The sequence below is a fragment of the Pecten maximus genome, chromosome 8 (genome assembly GCF_902652985.1).
Source record: "Pecten maximus chromosome 8, xPecMax1.1, whole genome shotgun sequence".
Lineage (NCBI taxonomy): Eukaryota > Metazoa > Mollusca > Bivalvia > Pectinida > Pectinidae > Pecten > Pecten maximus.
In genome coordinates, this window is record NC_047022.1 from 9,010,679 (window position 1) to 9,024,179 (window position 13,501).

Sequence of the window (13,501 nt, forward strand, 5' to 3'; positions counted from 1 at the left end):
CAAAAGGGGACCTTTGCTGTGATTTAATTTGCTTTAAAAGCTTCTTCTATACTGTTCAGTGGATTACAATCAAATTATAACCAAATTTTGTGTGAACATAAAGGGATGGCAATCGTGATTTATATAAATAAGGCTGGTGTGACCCCTGGGGTCAGAGGAGTGAGGTTTCCAAAGTTGAACTTTGGTTAAATATTGCTTTAAAACGCTACTACTTAATACAAATGGGAACTTGGCTGAAATTTTGTATTAAGATTCTGCTCTTCCTTTAAGCCAAAATGGATAAAAACCAAAATTGATCTGAAACATAACTGGTTGCGTTTAGATAATTTATGGTAATTTGTTATAATGATGCTTGATTGTGGGGTGTGTCCCTGCTGTAAGTGTTTGTCAGATGACCATTAAGGCCCATGGGCCTCTTGTAATCAGATACGCACTGCACACATTATAATACATATTCAGTACATTTGAACGCATATTTTGATTTTCAGTAACCTATGACACTGTAATTGTTGTTGTAGCTGGTTTCACTTATCCATAGATGTTTACATGTACGCTACGCTTCAAAATTATGTTGATAGTAAGATAGTACACAATGCATGGGGAACAAACTATACCAAAGTCGTTTAGTATGAAAACAGAGACATGGTTTTTCTTGCCTGGATCCATGGAGGCCATGTTGGCAGCGGTTTTGCATTGGTACAGTGTTATTATAATTGCTTTCTGTCCGTCGTCGTTTATAGTACATCGTCTATGAAACCTTTCCATTTTCAACTTTTAAGTCAAATGTAAAAAATCTAAAACGATTTTTCTCAATATACAAGGCCAGTGCCATGATATTGGGCACATTAGCATGCTGGGATGAAGAGCTACCACGTTTGTTCAAATTAAAAACCCAAGATCAAATATGTTAAATCTAGGATAAAAAGCAAAACACCTTCTACCAGTGAATATATATCAGAATTCATGTGACATTTAAGCCCCATGGTAAATCTACAGAAATTGTCATTCTCCCCCATTTTGTGTATATGTAACCTTTACAGAACACTACTCGCTAGCAGTGACATGGCTATGGCGGATTGCCGCTACAGAAGTAACTCATTCAACTACAAGAAGCAAGAAACTTTAGCCTCGTAATAAACCTGTATGTGAGCGAGACATAACCTACAACGTTCTAAAGAATATAGTTGATAATTGCTTAATAGACTTGCTTTGGTATTTGAAAAGACCAAATGTCAAAATAATGTTCATGTTCAATTCGTTTTATTTGTCAATCTGAAACAATGCTATATATGGTTATAGTGCTTTAAAGAAATAACAAGGTCGAGCCACTCTAAGGGTCTTAAAGACCTCAACAATTGTTTTTAGAACATGCATTTATCACTTTATGACTAGTAGTGATTTAAATGAATTATGTTCATTTCCCCTATCGGCCCCCGTCCATTTGCATGACCCCTTGGGAGTAAAAGTCATCATTAATTGCAAAATCTGTTTCGTTTCCCCCCAAGGATGTTTCTGACTAAATTGGGGTCAAATTCATTCATAACTTTATGACAAGTAGCGATTTAAATTAATCACCTCTATTTTCCCTATCGGGCCCGCCCCTTTGACCCCATGGGGGTCAGAGTCATCATATATTCATAATCTGTTCCCCTTCCCCAAAGGATGTTTCTGACCAAATTGGGTTTAAATCCATTCTTAACTTTATGACCAGTAGCGATTTAAAGGAATTGCCTCAATGTCTCCTATTGGGCCCAGCCCATTTGGCCCCATGGGGGTCAGAGTCATTACTTATGCCATTTGTAAATCTTTTACCCTTCCGCAAAGAAGGTTTCTGACCAAATTTGGGCAAAATCAAATAAGAACTTTCGGTCCAGGTGAGCTAAAAACCTGGTAAACAGCGTTTTAAAACGTGTAAAACATATATTTATAGACTTTTTGCCTGTAGTTACTCGAGTATCGATATATCTTGAAATCATTTAACTCACTTTGCCCTTTTGTCGTGGTGCGGCGACCGTCGTCCGGGTAGTTAGCCAGGTGGGCCGGTGTAACGCGGAAAGTGGACCTTCGTTAAAAATTGACCTCGGGTGACTTCAACGTTGAAAATTGAACAATCCGCAAATTCTTAACTCCGGCTGTGAAATATGGACCCCGTTGAAAACTGACCCTATTACAGATGGTTTACTATTTTATACTAAACCTTTTGAGGTTTGGCAAATAACAAAAATGTAAATAACCGCTAATAAACGTAAAAATATTACGACGTGAACCCTTCGAAATCTTATATTATAGGTCTCAACACTTTACCTGACACACAAGTCATTTAATGTCCTTGATACATGTGCGCATAATCTGCACCTTCCCATGTGACTTCAGTCATACCGAACAAGGAAGTTTAATTTGGATTGCAAATGGTGACGTGTCGTTTACAGTTTATGTTATTTACGTTCCCTTAGAAGCTGAGATGGCGAGTAAACTATCTATTCGTAAGGCACAGGTACACGTGCCGGACACGTGTGCGTGGTGTGATAGTGTACAGGACGTGAACTGGTACTGTAATGACTGTCAGGAGGCTTTGTGTGACAAATGTAAGGAGACCCATCAGCGCGCGAGGAGGACAAGGAATGATGACGTTGTACCGATAAAACAGGCGAACAAACAAGCCGAGGTGGTACTACCAGAGATATGTAAGAGACACCCCGGTAAAACATGCGATCTGTTCTGTACAGAGTGTAACGTCGCCATTTGTTCAATGTGTTTTACACAGAAACATAAACAGCATGCATTCAAACATTTTGAAGACGAAATTAACACCCAGAAACATTACATGCGTGAGCAGTTGGAAACATTAAAATTCAAGTTAGATCAGTTCAATGAGAAGTTATCAAACCGTCGGAAAGAGAGCACAACATTCAAAGAAAGTGTCGATATTATCTGTAAAGATGTCAAAGAACAGGGAACAAAGCTGAAGGCAGGAATAGATTCTATAGTGGACAATGTCCTTGCTGAATTATCATCACTGGTTGCTGAAGAAGACAAACTCCTTAAACAGGAATGTGAACATGATGATAAAAGTGTTAAACAAATAAAGCAGCTGATCGAAGAAGTGGAGCAGCAGTCGGAAAATCCATCAGGTGGAACTCTGTTTGGGCTGACGATGAGACTTAGGATCACCATACCGCTTTATGACGTTACTGGTACGAGTATACATCTATACCTACCAAGTTTTGAAACCGGACAAATGGATATAGAACAGTTGACAAAAATGGTCGGATTTGTTAAGGCCGGGAGTAGGAATGATTCAACGCCCATGTATGAGAAGAAGGAAATCAATAACCAGCATGTCCGAAAATTTACTACATTCCAAACCCCTCCAAACAAATCCATTCTATCCATATGTCTAATAGACGACACCTATGCATGGATATCAAGGCTTGACTGTCTGGACCTGCTCCGAGTCAATAAAAAGGGAAACGTAACGGAGACTGTGAAGCTTGATGTTGCACCTTGGAGTTTGGCTTTGACCGAATCTGGACTACTGATGACACAACGTGATCATTCAGCATTGATACACAAACTTTCGGAGGACAGGCGAGTGACGACCTTTGCCGACATCAGTCCATTAAAGTCCTGTAGTATCAGTGTTAGTAACACAGACGAGGTGTTCGTTAGTACTGACACTACAACAATACTGGTTCTGAACATGTCCGGGGACAAGGTTAGACAACTCTCGTATGGACAGAGTGGGAGACGTATAGTTAGTTTGACCGGAGGGTATGTCGCTGTTACCACTGGAGGCGGTTTCTGTAAAGACCTGAATATCATCGACAGATCAGGTCAGATCATACATACGTGGAGTGGAGAACTGGACACTGGTCAGACGCTACCCGGAACGAGACAGAATAGTATAGCATGTGATAAATATGACAGAGTATTTGTACCAGACTTAGTTACTCATCAGGTATACGTCATCTCACGGAATGAGAAAAAAGCAAACTGTATCCTGGACAAGAAACATGGAGTACGACATCCAATGGCAGTAGGTGTAGACTGGTGTGGACATGTTTGGATCGGGTGTCGTGATGGTACGGTACATATTATACAACTCTAATCAGCCAGGAGATACAACTGTAGATAAACTCTTGATGGTGGGATACTTCAATCCCTGTTCCTTACAATGACAATTTAACTATTTGTCGACTGTTGCGATTGTTAGGTTTTATACCTCTACATCAACACCACTTCATTTGACCTTTTCTTATGACGATTGTTTTACCTCCTCAAATAGCCTGCCCCGTTTTTCTTGTTTTATGATTGTCGATACAAGTAACAAGAAACTGAAAGCGAGTATTTGAGATGCTCTGTTTTTAACCGAAGGTAGTTATAAATTCATTGATGAAATGACGGTCTGCTTATGTTTTAATCACCTGACTTCTAAAGAAGAACCTGTCTGTCCTTATCATAGCCTTACTCATCCGACCAATCAGTTTACATCTTCCCCGTGTCTGATTGCTTAAGATAGGAATAAATTAAGTAATCACGTGAGGTACCAAGTCAAATGTTTCTATGTCAAAACCAACAGTAGACGTTTTATCAGTAACATCGGCCTGATATTAAATATTTTGTCTTTTGCTCACTTAAATACCCCCATCCTACTTTTCACCTTTATACATAAGCTTATTCTAGAAACTATGTAATCAAACATATTCATTTACTCTACATTGTCGCTATGTAATCTTATCAAACAAAATAGAAAGTTACCATAATTCATACATAATTCTCATTAGTGTAGTGATATTTAGAACAATGTTTGTAACGTCACTAGAAGACGTATGTTTGCTTGAGGTTAATATATCAATTGTATTTGACGTTACGAAAATTCTTGCGACCTGATTAAAAAAATAAAAAATAAAAAATACCCTCAAAAAACCCCAAAAACCCAATTGATCAAAGTAACATGAAACGATGCATAAAAAGATGAATATCCTCAAAATGAAATTTATTAAAATGTTGATTGTGAATTGATGGTTTTGTGTTTTTTTTTCACGAACTATATTATTTTGCCGGGAATGGTCTCAGTATCACATGAAAAGTTCACATTGACACCTCGAAGTTTGACTTTTGTACGCGATAAAATTGTTATATAATGTATACAAGAATAACTTAAGTTTAATTTTGATATACTGTAAACGTACTTATTTAAGCGCAGTCAAATTTTAGCCCAAACACGGAAAATTGTAAAATATGATTTATTAGCGTGGACGTGAATTAGCGCAGTCGTCCCGACTACGCTAAAAAAATCCGGAAAATATTTCAGTTCTAAAATTAGGCACCGACAAAACAGGCAAGCACTGACAGACGACCCGTGTTCTAAAATTAGACATCGACTAAACATGCGACCACTGATAGATGTATGAATAGACGACCCGTGTTCTACAGGTAAGTCACTAGTGAACTGTTTTCATTAAAATTACATGTGAGTTGTAGTTGTTATGTTATTTATTAACTTCCCAAAGCCGATTTCAGTATTCTGAATTTCACCATGTTGAAAAGATTGTTAGTGTCGGCTGTCAATTCCCCACCGCCATCGGCAACTTTATCAGAGGTGTTGGTAATAAAAAGTTGGGCTTACAGAGAGTATTTTTTGTGATTAGTCTAAACAAACATTTTATCCAGCTATTGGGCTGTCCTACGACTTCAATAGGGCATATCAGGTATTACCTGTGTTGGATATATTCCCCCTGTTTGATACCAATGGAATATTCTAGCTACATTGTAGTAGTGGTATCGACAAATGATGGCCGCCGGCTTGCATTGACTACCGTTATACGTAAGTACACTTGTGTAAATATTCAGTTTTAAATTCAAAATTTTAGCGCTGTACATGAATTAGCGCTCCACAAAGAACGCGAAAAGCGCTAAAATTAAACTACCGCTAAAATAAGTACGTTTACAGTATATGTATCGAACTGCTTCGGAAAGTTATTTTCCTATACCTGTAATTCTCTCAGGATTGCAGACAAAATTGATCCTAATGCACGTTATTAAGGATTAAATAATCAAAAGGCAAAGCCTACAAAAAGCGTTACATCCGCTAAACTGGAATATATTACTGCAGGGGTAAATAAACTCACCCACAATACCCAACATAGAAAACAATTTACACAAACTATGATTAGCGCAATGATAATTAAGCGGTCGAGTTCCAGCGCTAATATCCCTAAAATTAATGTGTTTAAAGGGTCAGTATTATAGTCCTACAAAGATCAACAATATTCATGTTAAAGTAATGATGTCCAAATTTTAGGAAAAGGATTCGGAAGCAAATCCGTGATTTGTCACAAGAGTCCCGTTCTATATTGTCCACATTTATATAACAAACTGGCTTCGTATCTCCGGGTACCGGTAGTGTTATTATAGGTTCGCTACAATACCCTCAATACTGCTCCTCGATTGACTTCCTCTTGTATTGGCTAGGGCAATTGTCCTTTTCAGTTAGTGTTGTTGCCCTGCTTTTAGCTTCTATTTTGAGTATCTGTATACGTACATTAGCGATTTGTAGTAGCACAGATATCTTTTGATAATATGTGTTCCGTTCTTATGGAAATGTGTGTTGTTTTTGACATTGATGGTGATGGAAGGAATATTGAAGACAATGAACCAAAGAGGGATCTTGGCATCCACCATTGAATGATTTCTATTTGTTCAATGTATCATAATATGTACTCTACTTTATTGATCTGCTAACATGGAGAATATAAATATTAAAAAGAGAGATATAAAAGAGAATATTTTCCTGTGAATTAGAAATAAAGAAAAACAAAATATAGACGGAATCAATTGATTTCTAAGAAGCTCATTATTAATCAGAAAGTATAATGCTTAGCATAAATGTCTTCCATTTACTTTTTTGGATCGAATTCAAACTTAGACATTCAAATTGTGTATTAATGACTGAGGTGAATTGAAATATTTCAACAGTTTATGTATGTTACATGTATAAATATTGTTTAATCCGATAATATTATATTGAGATCGATTTTGTATTTTGATGTATTGATATTTCCCATTGTACATTGACAATATCAATTTCATGTGAATATCTTTTTCATGGTTTGACGATAATGTCTTGTTTTGAATATACACATTTCTGTAATATATTTGAAGATATAACTCAAAAAACTCTTAATAAACTTCACCGGTTTATGGTGAGAGTACATGCTTTTCTGTGTGATGTAGTTCCATAAAATAAACATATACTTAAGTTTAATACAATTCCTGAGGAAATCTGCTTTTATTGATAGACTCTCTTCTCCTATGAATCATTGCCAAACGTCATCAGCCAGTCAAAAACCATTTTGTAAAGTAAATTTAACGTTATGAAGAACACGGTTTTTAAGCCAATGTCATGTAAGGCAATTTTAATGAAAATGCGTTTTACAAGAAAAGTTGAATTATCTAGAATGTTATCAATTTATCCTGATATGTTATATAGTATCCGATACCAATTTTATTGATTGTGATATACATTTATCAAGTACCATGTGACTTTGATTACGTCATGGACATTCATTTTGTAATAACTTTGATAACTATATTTTATTTTACATTTTATTTCTTGTGAAATAAAGTCAGATAAGTAATACATAAACCTTTTGCCAGGTAAAAACGATGCTTATGTCTATGTTTGATAATTGATTGATATTATTAGAGACGTCCATTTTGATACCAAGGTCAAACAAAATTAATGTGTACGTTTTAATATGGTCATCTGTTCTCATTGATTTCGCTAGTGCACCTCATGTACATAATAGTTGCTTTTGCAACATATATGATCCACACGAACTGCACAGGCTATTCAGAAACATGCATTTTTGCATGTTTTGCCAAATTCAACAGACAGTTTTGCAGATTTTCTGTCCTAAGCAAAGCCCATGGTTAACAATTACTATACCATATAGATAATTGATCGAGGTACTTCTGTTGAATTGCATCAGAGTTATGATTTATATATATGATTACTAATTTTAATTCCACTTGACGACTACAGTAGGAAGAAATGAAATCAACCCCTGCCCGCAGTGTGGCTCAAAGTAGCGACCTCTCACTCTCATGTCGTACATCTTATATATACACCACTAGGCTTTTGGAAAATTGCCGCTATACTTGGCTATAATTAAATTGCAAAAATTTTCCACGTGTGCAAAGTGATAGGAATGCATACGTCGTCGGAGATAAAGTTATATATGATCACCATAAATAGTAATGAAAGTGTTCTAGCGGAAAACAAATATTTGTCAATGTACCTTTACTGAATAATTCTTCCTATTTTTATTGAGATATAATCTCGTTATATAGCAAACATCAGTTATCTAGTAAAGAGCTTTGTAAATTGGGTTTAAATGTGTATATTTTAATTTGGGTAATTTATTTGTTAACATGAATATAGGTAATGATGATTTATATCCAATAGTGTTACCCAAGGACAGGAGTCCGTGTGTAGTCTGTATTGTTTACGGTATCTTCTATCAGGACATAGTATCGACCACTTACAAGGCGAACCATGTGTCAGTATCTAGGACGGTGACATTACACATTCCTGGGAGCACATTAAGCGAAGCGATATTTTGTTAGGTTCCAGCTAAAATTGCATAAATGCTGAATTGATAATTCATAGTTTCAAGTATTCTATTAATATCGTCTTCACACAAAGTTTGGCTCCAACACGAGAATGGTTAATCCTTGGGCATCCGTATTATATAATATGAATGATTATTCGTAATTTTGTGATGTGTCTATATATATACATATAGCTTTATAGAAGAATTCATCAAATGATCATTAGTAGGTGTAGAATACATTTTATCAAGTCACCTATTACATAATAAGTGGGTTGACCAACTTCTGTTAAAAGTTTTCTGATATTTTGGTCGTTTTTTCGATATAGAAATATGTGTCAAATATATATTCTGCTGCTTATTATAATTGGACGGTAAAATGACGTGAGGAACATAAACAACAGACGTGATATAAAACATGTGTCAAGTATATACACACACTACTGTTTATGTGTTATATTACGGTAAATTCACATACACTCTAGTGATGTCTGTGGCCCTCAAACACCCAGCAACGATTTTTGGGACTCAGTTATTTGAGTCATTGACTAATCCTTTTCCTGTGGGAATCTTATTTTGAATGTATACTATCTTTCAGTATTGGGACTTTAAGAAATCTTAGAAATGGTTTCATGACGCACCTGCAAAACTCCTACAAACATGAGGTTACACATGTCCATATATAAATTCTTGTTGTTTGTGTTTTCCGTTGTAGTTCCTAAAAATAGCTTTGTATCCCATAGTTCTTAAAGAGTTTACATGGTCTCATAGATCTACAAGTGTATATATAAGTTTGCGACTTCCCCTTGGTTAACCTCATGTAATATCTAAGCAATTTCGGCAGTATGCTTCAGTGAGGTAGCACTGTAAATTAAAGTCAACGTTAGTTTCCTACTCTCATAAGGAAACAAACATAAATATACCGCAGCCTCCCAAGACACACACACACTACAGGAATGCATCTCTCATACAAGGGCGACCATCCTAAAATGATGATAACTGTTGATAGGATGTTAAATGAGAGAAAATCGATTTTGTTTTGTTAGGCAAATAACTCCTGTATCATGATATGCATAAAAAATGAAAACAATAAATCTACACTATCACATTTGTTAAAACTAAAATAAATCAATTGGTCCCGGATTTTAAATTTGCAGAATTTTCGAAAGTGTGTTTACACAGGAAGCTTAGTTTTGCCTAAAGCAAAATATGGAGACTCATAATCAAGGTAAGATAGCGGGAATACTTAATGTACAACATATGTCTAAACAAAATTTATTCTGTCTTAGGGATAGATATATTAGATTTCAAATAGGTTTTAGAAAAAAAATGTGTAGAGAATTGCGTAATTTTGGGTCAATTATCATAATATTTTGCAATTTTTAAGTTGTAACCATGGTATTCACAGCTCTAGTAACACAGAAAAAAGTTTACTTAACCTTCAGAGCTGTATTAAAATTGACCCTTATTGCTTTGGATGGCAAGCGACTGTCCTCCTGTATGTTGTTCCATAAGGTAGTCACAAACTACTACAAAGGTACCCTATCTCAAAATGAACTTATCTGTTCAAGGGCGATAAATATAAACCTATCAAACAAGATAAACAAGACGCCCGATGTGCAAGTATCGCTCACCTGTCTCTACTACAACTTTAAAGTGGAGTGAGGTCATTTCTACAGATACTATGATGATTATCACCTTATTTAATTATCAGAGTAAGCTATGTTTATTCTTGTCAATAAAAGTTCTCGTCCTTCATTCCAGCATACTTTTGCCCTAATATCAGGTCTCTGAGACTTTTAGCGATCGCAAAATCATTGTTTAAAGATCTAAGCCTATGTCACCCCTGTGACCTTGAATGTAGGTCAAGGTCATTCATTAGAACAAACTTGGTAGCTATTCACCCCAGATTGCTACAGGCAGGGCCGACATCAAGTCCCTAGGTTTCTTGGTTGTTTAGAAGTTATTCAAATATCTAAGCCTATTTGACCAATGTGACCTCGAATGAGGGTCAATGTCATTCATTTGAACAGACGTGGAAGCCCTTCACCCCAGAATGCTAGATGCCCAATATCAAGTCCCTGAGCTACTTGCTTATTGAGAAAAAGTTGTTTAAAGTTTATAGCATATTTGATTCATGTGACTTCGAATAAAGGTCAAGGTCATTCATTTGAACAAAACTGGTAGTCATCTACACCAGGAAACTTCAGGCCCAATATTAAGTCCCCTGGCCCCTTGCTTGTTGAGAGGAAGTTGTTAGAGGATTTAAGCCTATTTGCCCCATGTGACCTTGAATGAAGATCAAGGTCATTTATTTGAACAAACTTGGTAGCCCTGCACGCGAGCATGCTACATACTTAATATCAAGTCCCTGGATCTCATGATTATTGAAAGGAAGCTGTTTGAAGATTATAGCCTATTTGCTCTATGTGACCTCAAACGAAGGTCAATGTCATTTATATTAACAAACTTGGTAGCGCACCCCAGGATGCTACAGGCCTAATGTCAAGTCCTTGGGCCTCTTGGTTATTGAAAAGAAGTTGTTTGAATGTTTTAGCCTATTTGACTCATGTGACCTTGCCTGAAGACCAAGGTCATTCATTTGAACGAATTTGGTAGCCCTACTGGCCTAATATTAAGTCCCTGGGCATCTTTATTAATGATATTAATGATAGATAATGTCAGCATATTTGTGATGTTTGATGTGGGCAAACAAAAGAATACATAAATGTGAAAAATAAATAAATCAATGATTAAATAAATGAATGAAAGAAAGAATGAATGTAATAGAAAGTATACATAAATATTTGCAAATAAAATGTGGTACAAAAACATTTTCTATCTGTCATTGTCATAATACCATGGATCAATGTCCATTTCCTGTCCATCAAATTGTCTTAACCCTCCTCTTATACTCATCGTTAAATGACCTGGTGAGCTTATGCCTTTGTGTATGTTATCCATCCTGCACCAACGTTAAAAACTTCTTCCTAAGAGCCAACGAGCCTAGAATCAAACTGATAGAATGCTGTGATGGAACACAAAAAATGTCTACGAAAAAGAAAAAAAAAAAACTTTACTTAAATTCAAGATCAACAGATTCATCTTTGCCATGCTTGTAGAAAGCTCATGATTATAAGTGTCTCCGAAAACTACCTACAGCATGAGGATCGTCCTGTATTACGAATATCAGAGTTGGATTATGAAGTTATTAAACTGACCTGTTTGTGTGTGGTGACAGACATGTACATTCTTTTCATGACCTCATGGTCAGGTATGTCGAAAAATGGGCCATGTTCAGATACATGTGTGTTTTCTATCAACACAATTAAATAGTTGAAAACATACAATGAAGTGCCAACACAAGTGTGTTGGGTCGGCTTTTCCTCGTCTCTTTACTATGGCAGGAATTCTAATGTTACTCATCTCATGTCAGATTTTAAAGAGGCCAATAACACATTACAAACCTTCAGATTACTGAAGCCACACCACAGTCATAACACATCAATTTATCTGAAAACAAAGATATCAAAACATGGTTTTGTATGATTTTAGAAGAGCTGCTTCAATCAGTTATGTTCCATTTTAATCTGATACGCACTGCTTACACGAAAATACATATTAATTTGTACGCATATTTTAATTTTCAGTAACCTATAACATTGTAATTGTGGTGGTAGCTGGTTTCACTTATTCATAGATGTTGTCTGTGACACATTCATATTTTCAATTTCTCAATAACCAATTAAGATGTCTAGGGTTATGACATATTGCCAGAAGCTTGCAGATTGGTAAAGATAAAAAGTTTATTCAAATAATATTGATATTAGGCCGGAAATGTCGGATGAAAGGCTACCAAGTTTGTTATAATGAATGACATTCACCTTTCAAGGTCAGTGAGTCAAATATGTTAAGTTTTTTTAAACAACTTGTCAATAACCAAGATGCCTAAGGTCATGGTATTGGACCAGCAGCATACTGGTATGAAGGGATGGAAATTTTGTTCAAATGAATTAACTTTACCTACTTTCAAGGTCACACGGGTAAAATGTATTAGAATAACTGAACGACTTCTTAATACCCAAAAGGCCCAGAGTCATGATATTAGACTAGAAACATACAGCGATGAATGACATGTTTGTTCAAATTAATGACCTTGATTGACTTTTTTTAAATCACAGAGGTCAAATGTGTTAAAACATTAAAAAGACTTCTCAATACCAAAAGGCCCAGGGTTATGATATTGAGCAAGTAGCATACTGTGACAAAAAGGCTACAAATCTTGCTCAAAAGAATGACCTTGACCTTCTTTCATAGTCACATTTTTCAAATGTGTTAAGATAAGCAAACGACTTTTCAATACTCAAACGGCCCAGGGTCATGATATTGGACAAATAGCATACAGAAATGAAAGGCTACCAAGTGTGCTCAAATCAATAACATTGATTGGCTTTTTATGTCACAAGGGTCAAATGTTTTAGAATCTTAAAAAAACCTTTTCAATACCCTAGACACGCAGGGATACTAGGAAAAGGGCTGCTTAACTTGTTCAAATGACCTTGACCTACGTTTGAAGTCAAATGTAAAAATCTAAAACGGATTGCCGCTACAAAAGTAAGTAATTCAACTACAAGAAGCAAGAAAACTTGTTGTAGCCCATTTGCCTCCTAATAAACCTGTATGGGAGTGAGACATAACCTACAACGTTCTAAAGGATATAGTTGATTGTTTTGTAGCAGGCCGGGTTTTAATTGTAAATGCTGTACATAGCTGTACCAGTGTAACAGTTTTCGTATAGTGGATACGTTTTCTCAGGTCCTATGACTGGGTTCCGTGTGTGTTATACAACGCTACATACATACACCGGTTTGTATCTCCAGCATGAC

General features: G+C 36.0%; 1 protein-coding gene across 1 annotated transcript; it reads left to right on the forward strand.

The window, feature by feature from the left end:
• Positions 1 to 2,415: 2,415 nt before the first annotated feature.
• LOC117333771 lies at positions 2,416 to 5,544 on the forward strand. Its single transcript, XM_033893194.1, has one exon. The coding sequence runs from the start codon at positions 2,462 to 2,464 to the stop codon at positions 4,106 to 4,108; it is 1,647 nt and encodes a 548-aa protein (XP_033749085.1). The 5' UTR covers positions 2,416 to 2,461; the 3' UTR covers positions 4,109 to 5,544.
• Positions 5,545 to 13,501: the final 7,957 nt, after the last annotated feature.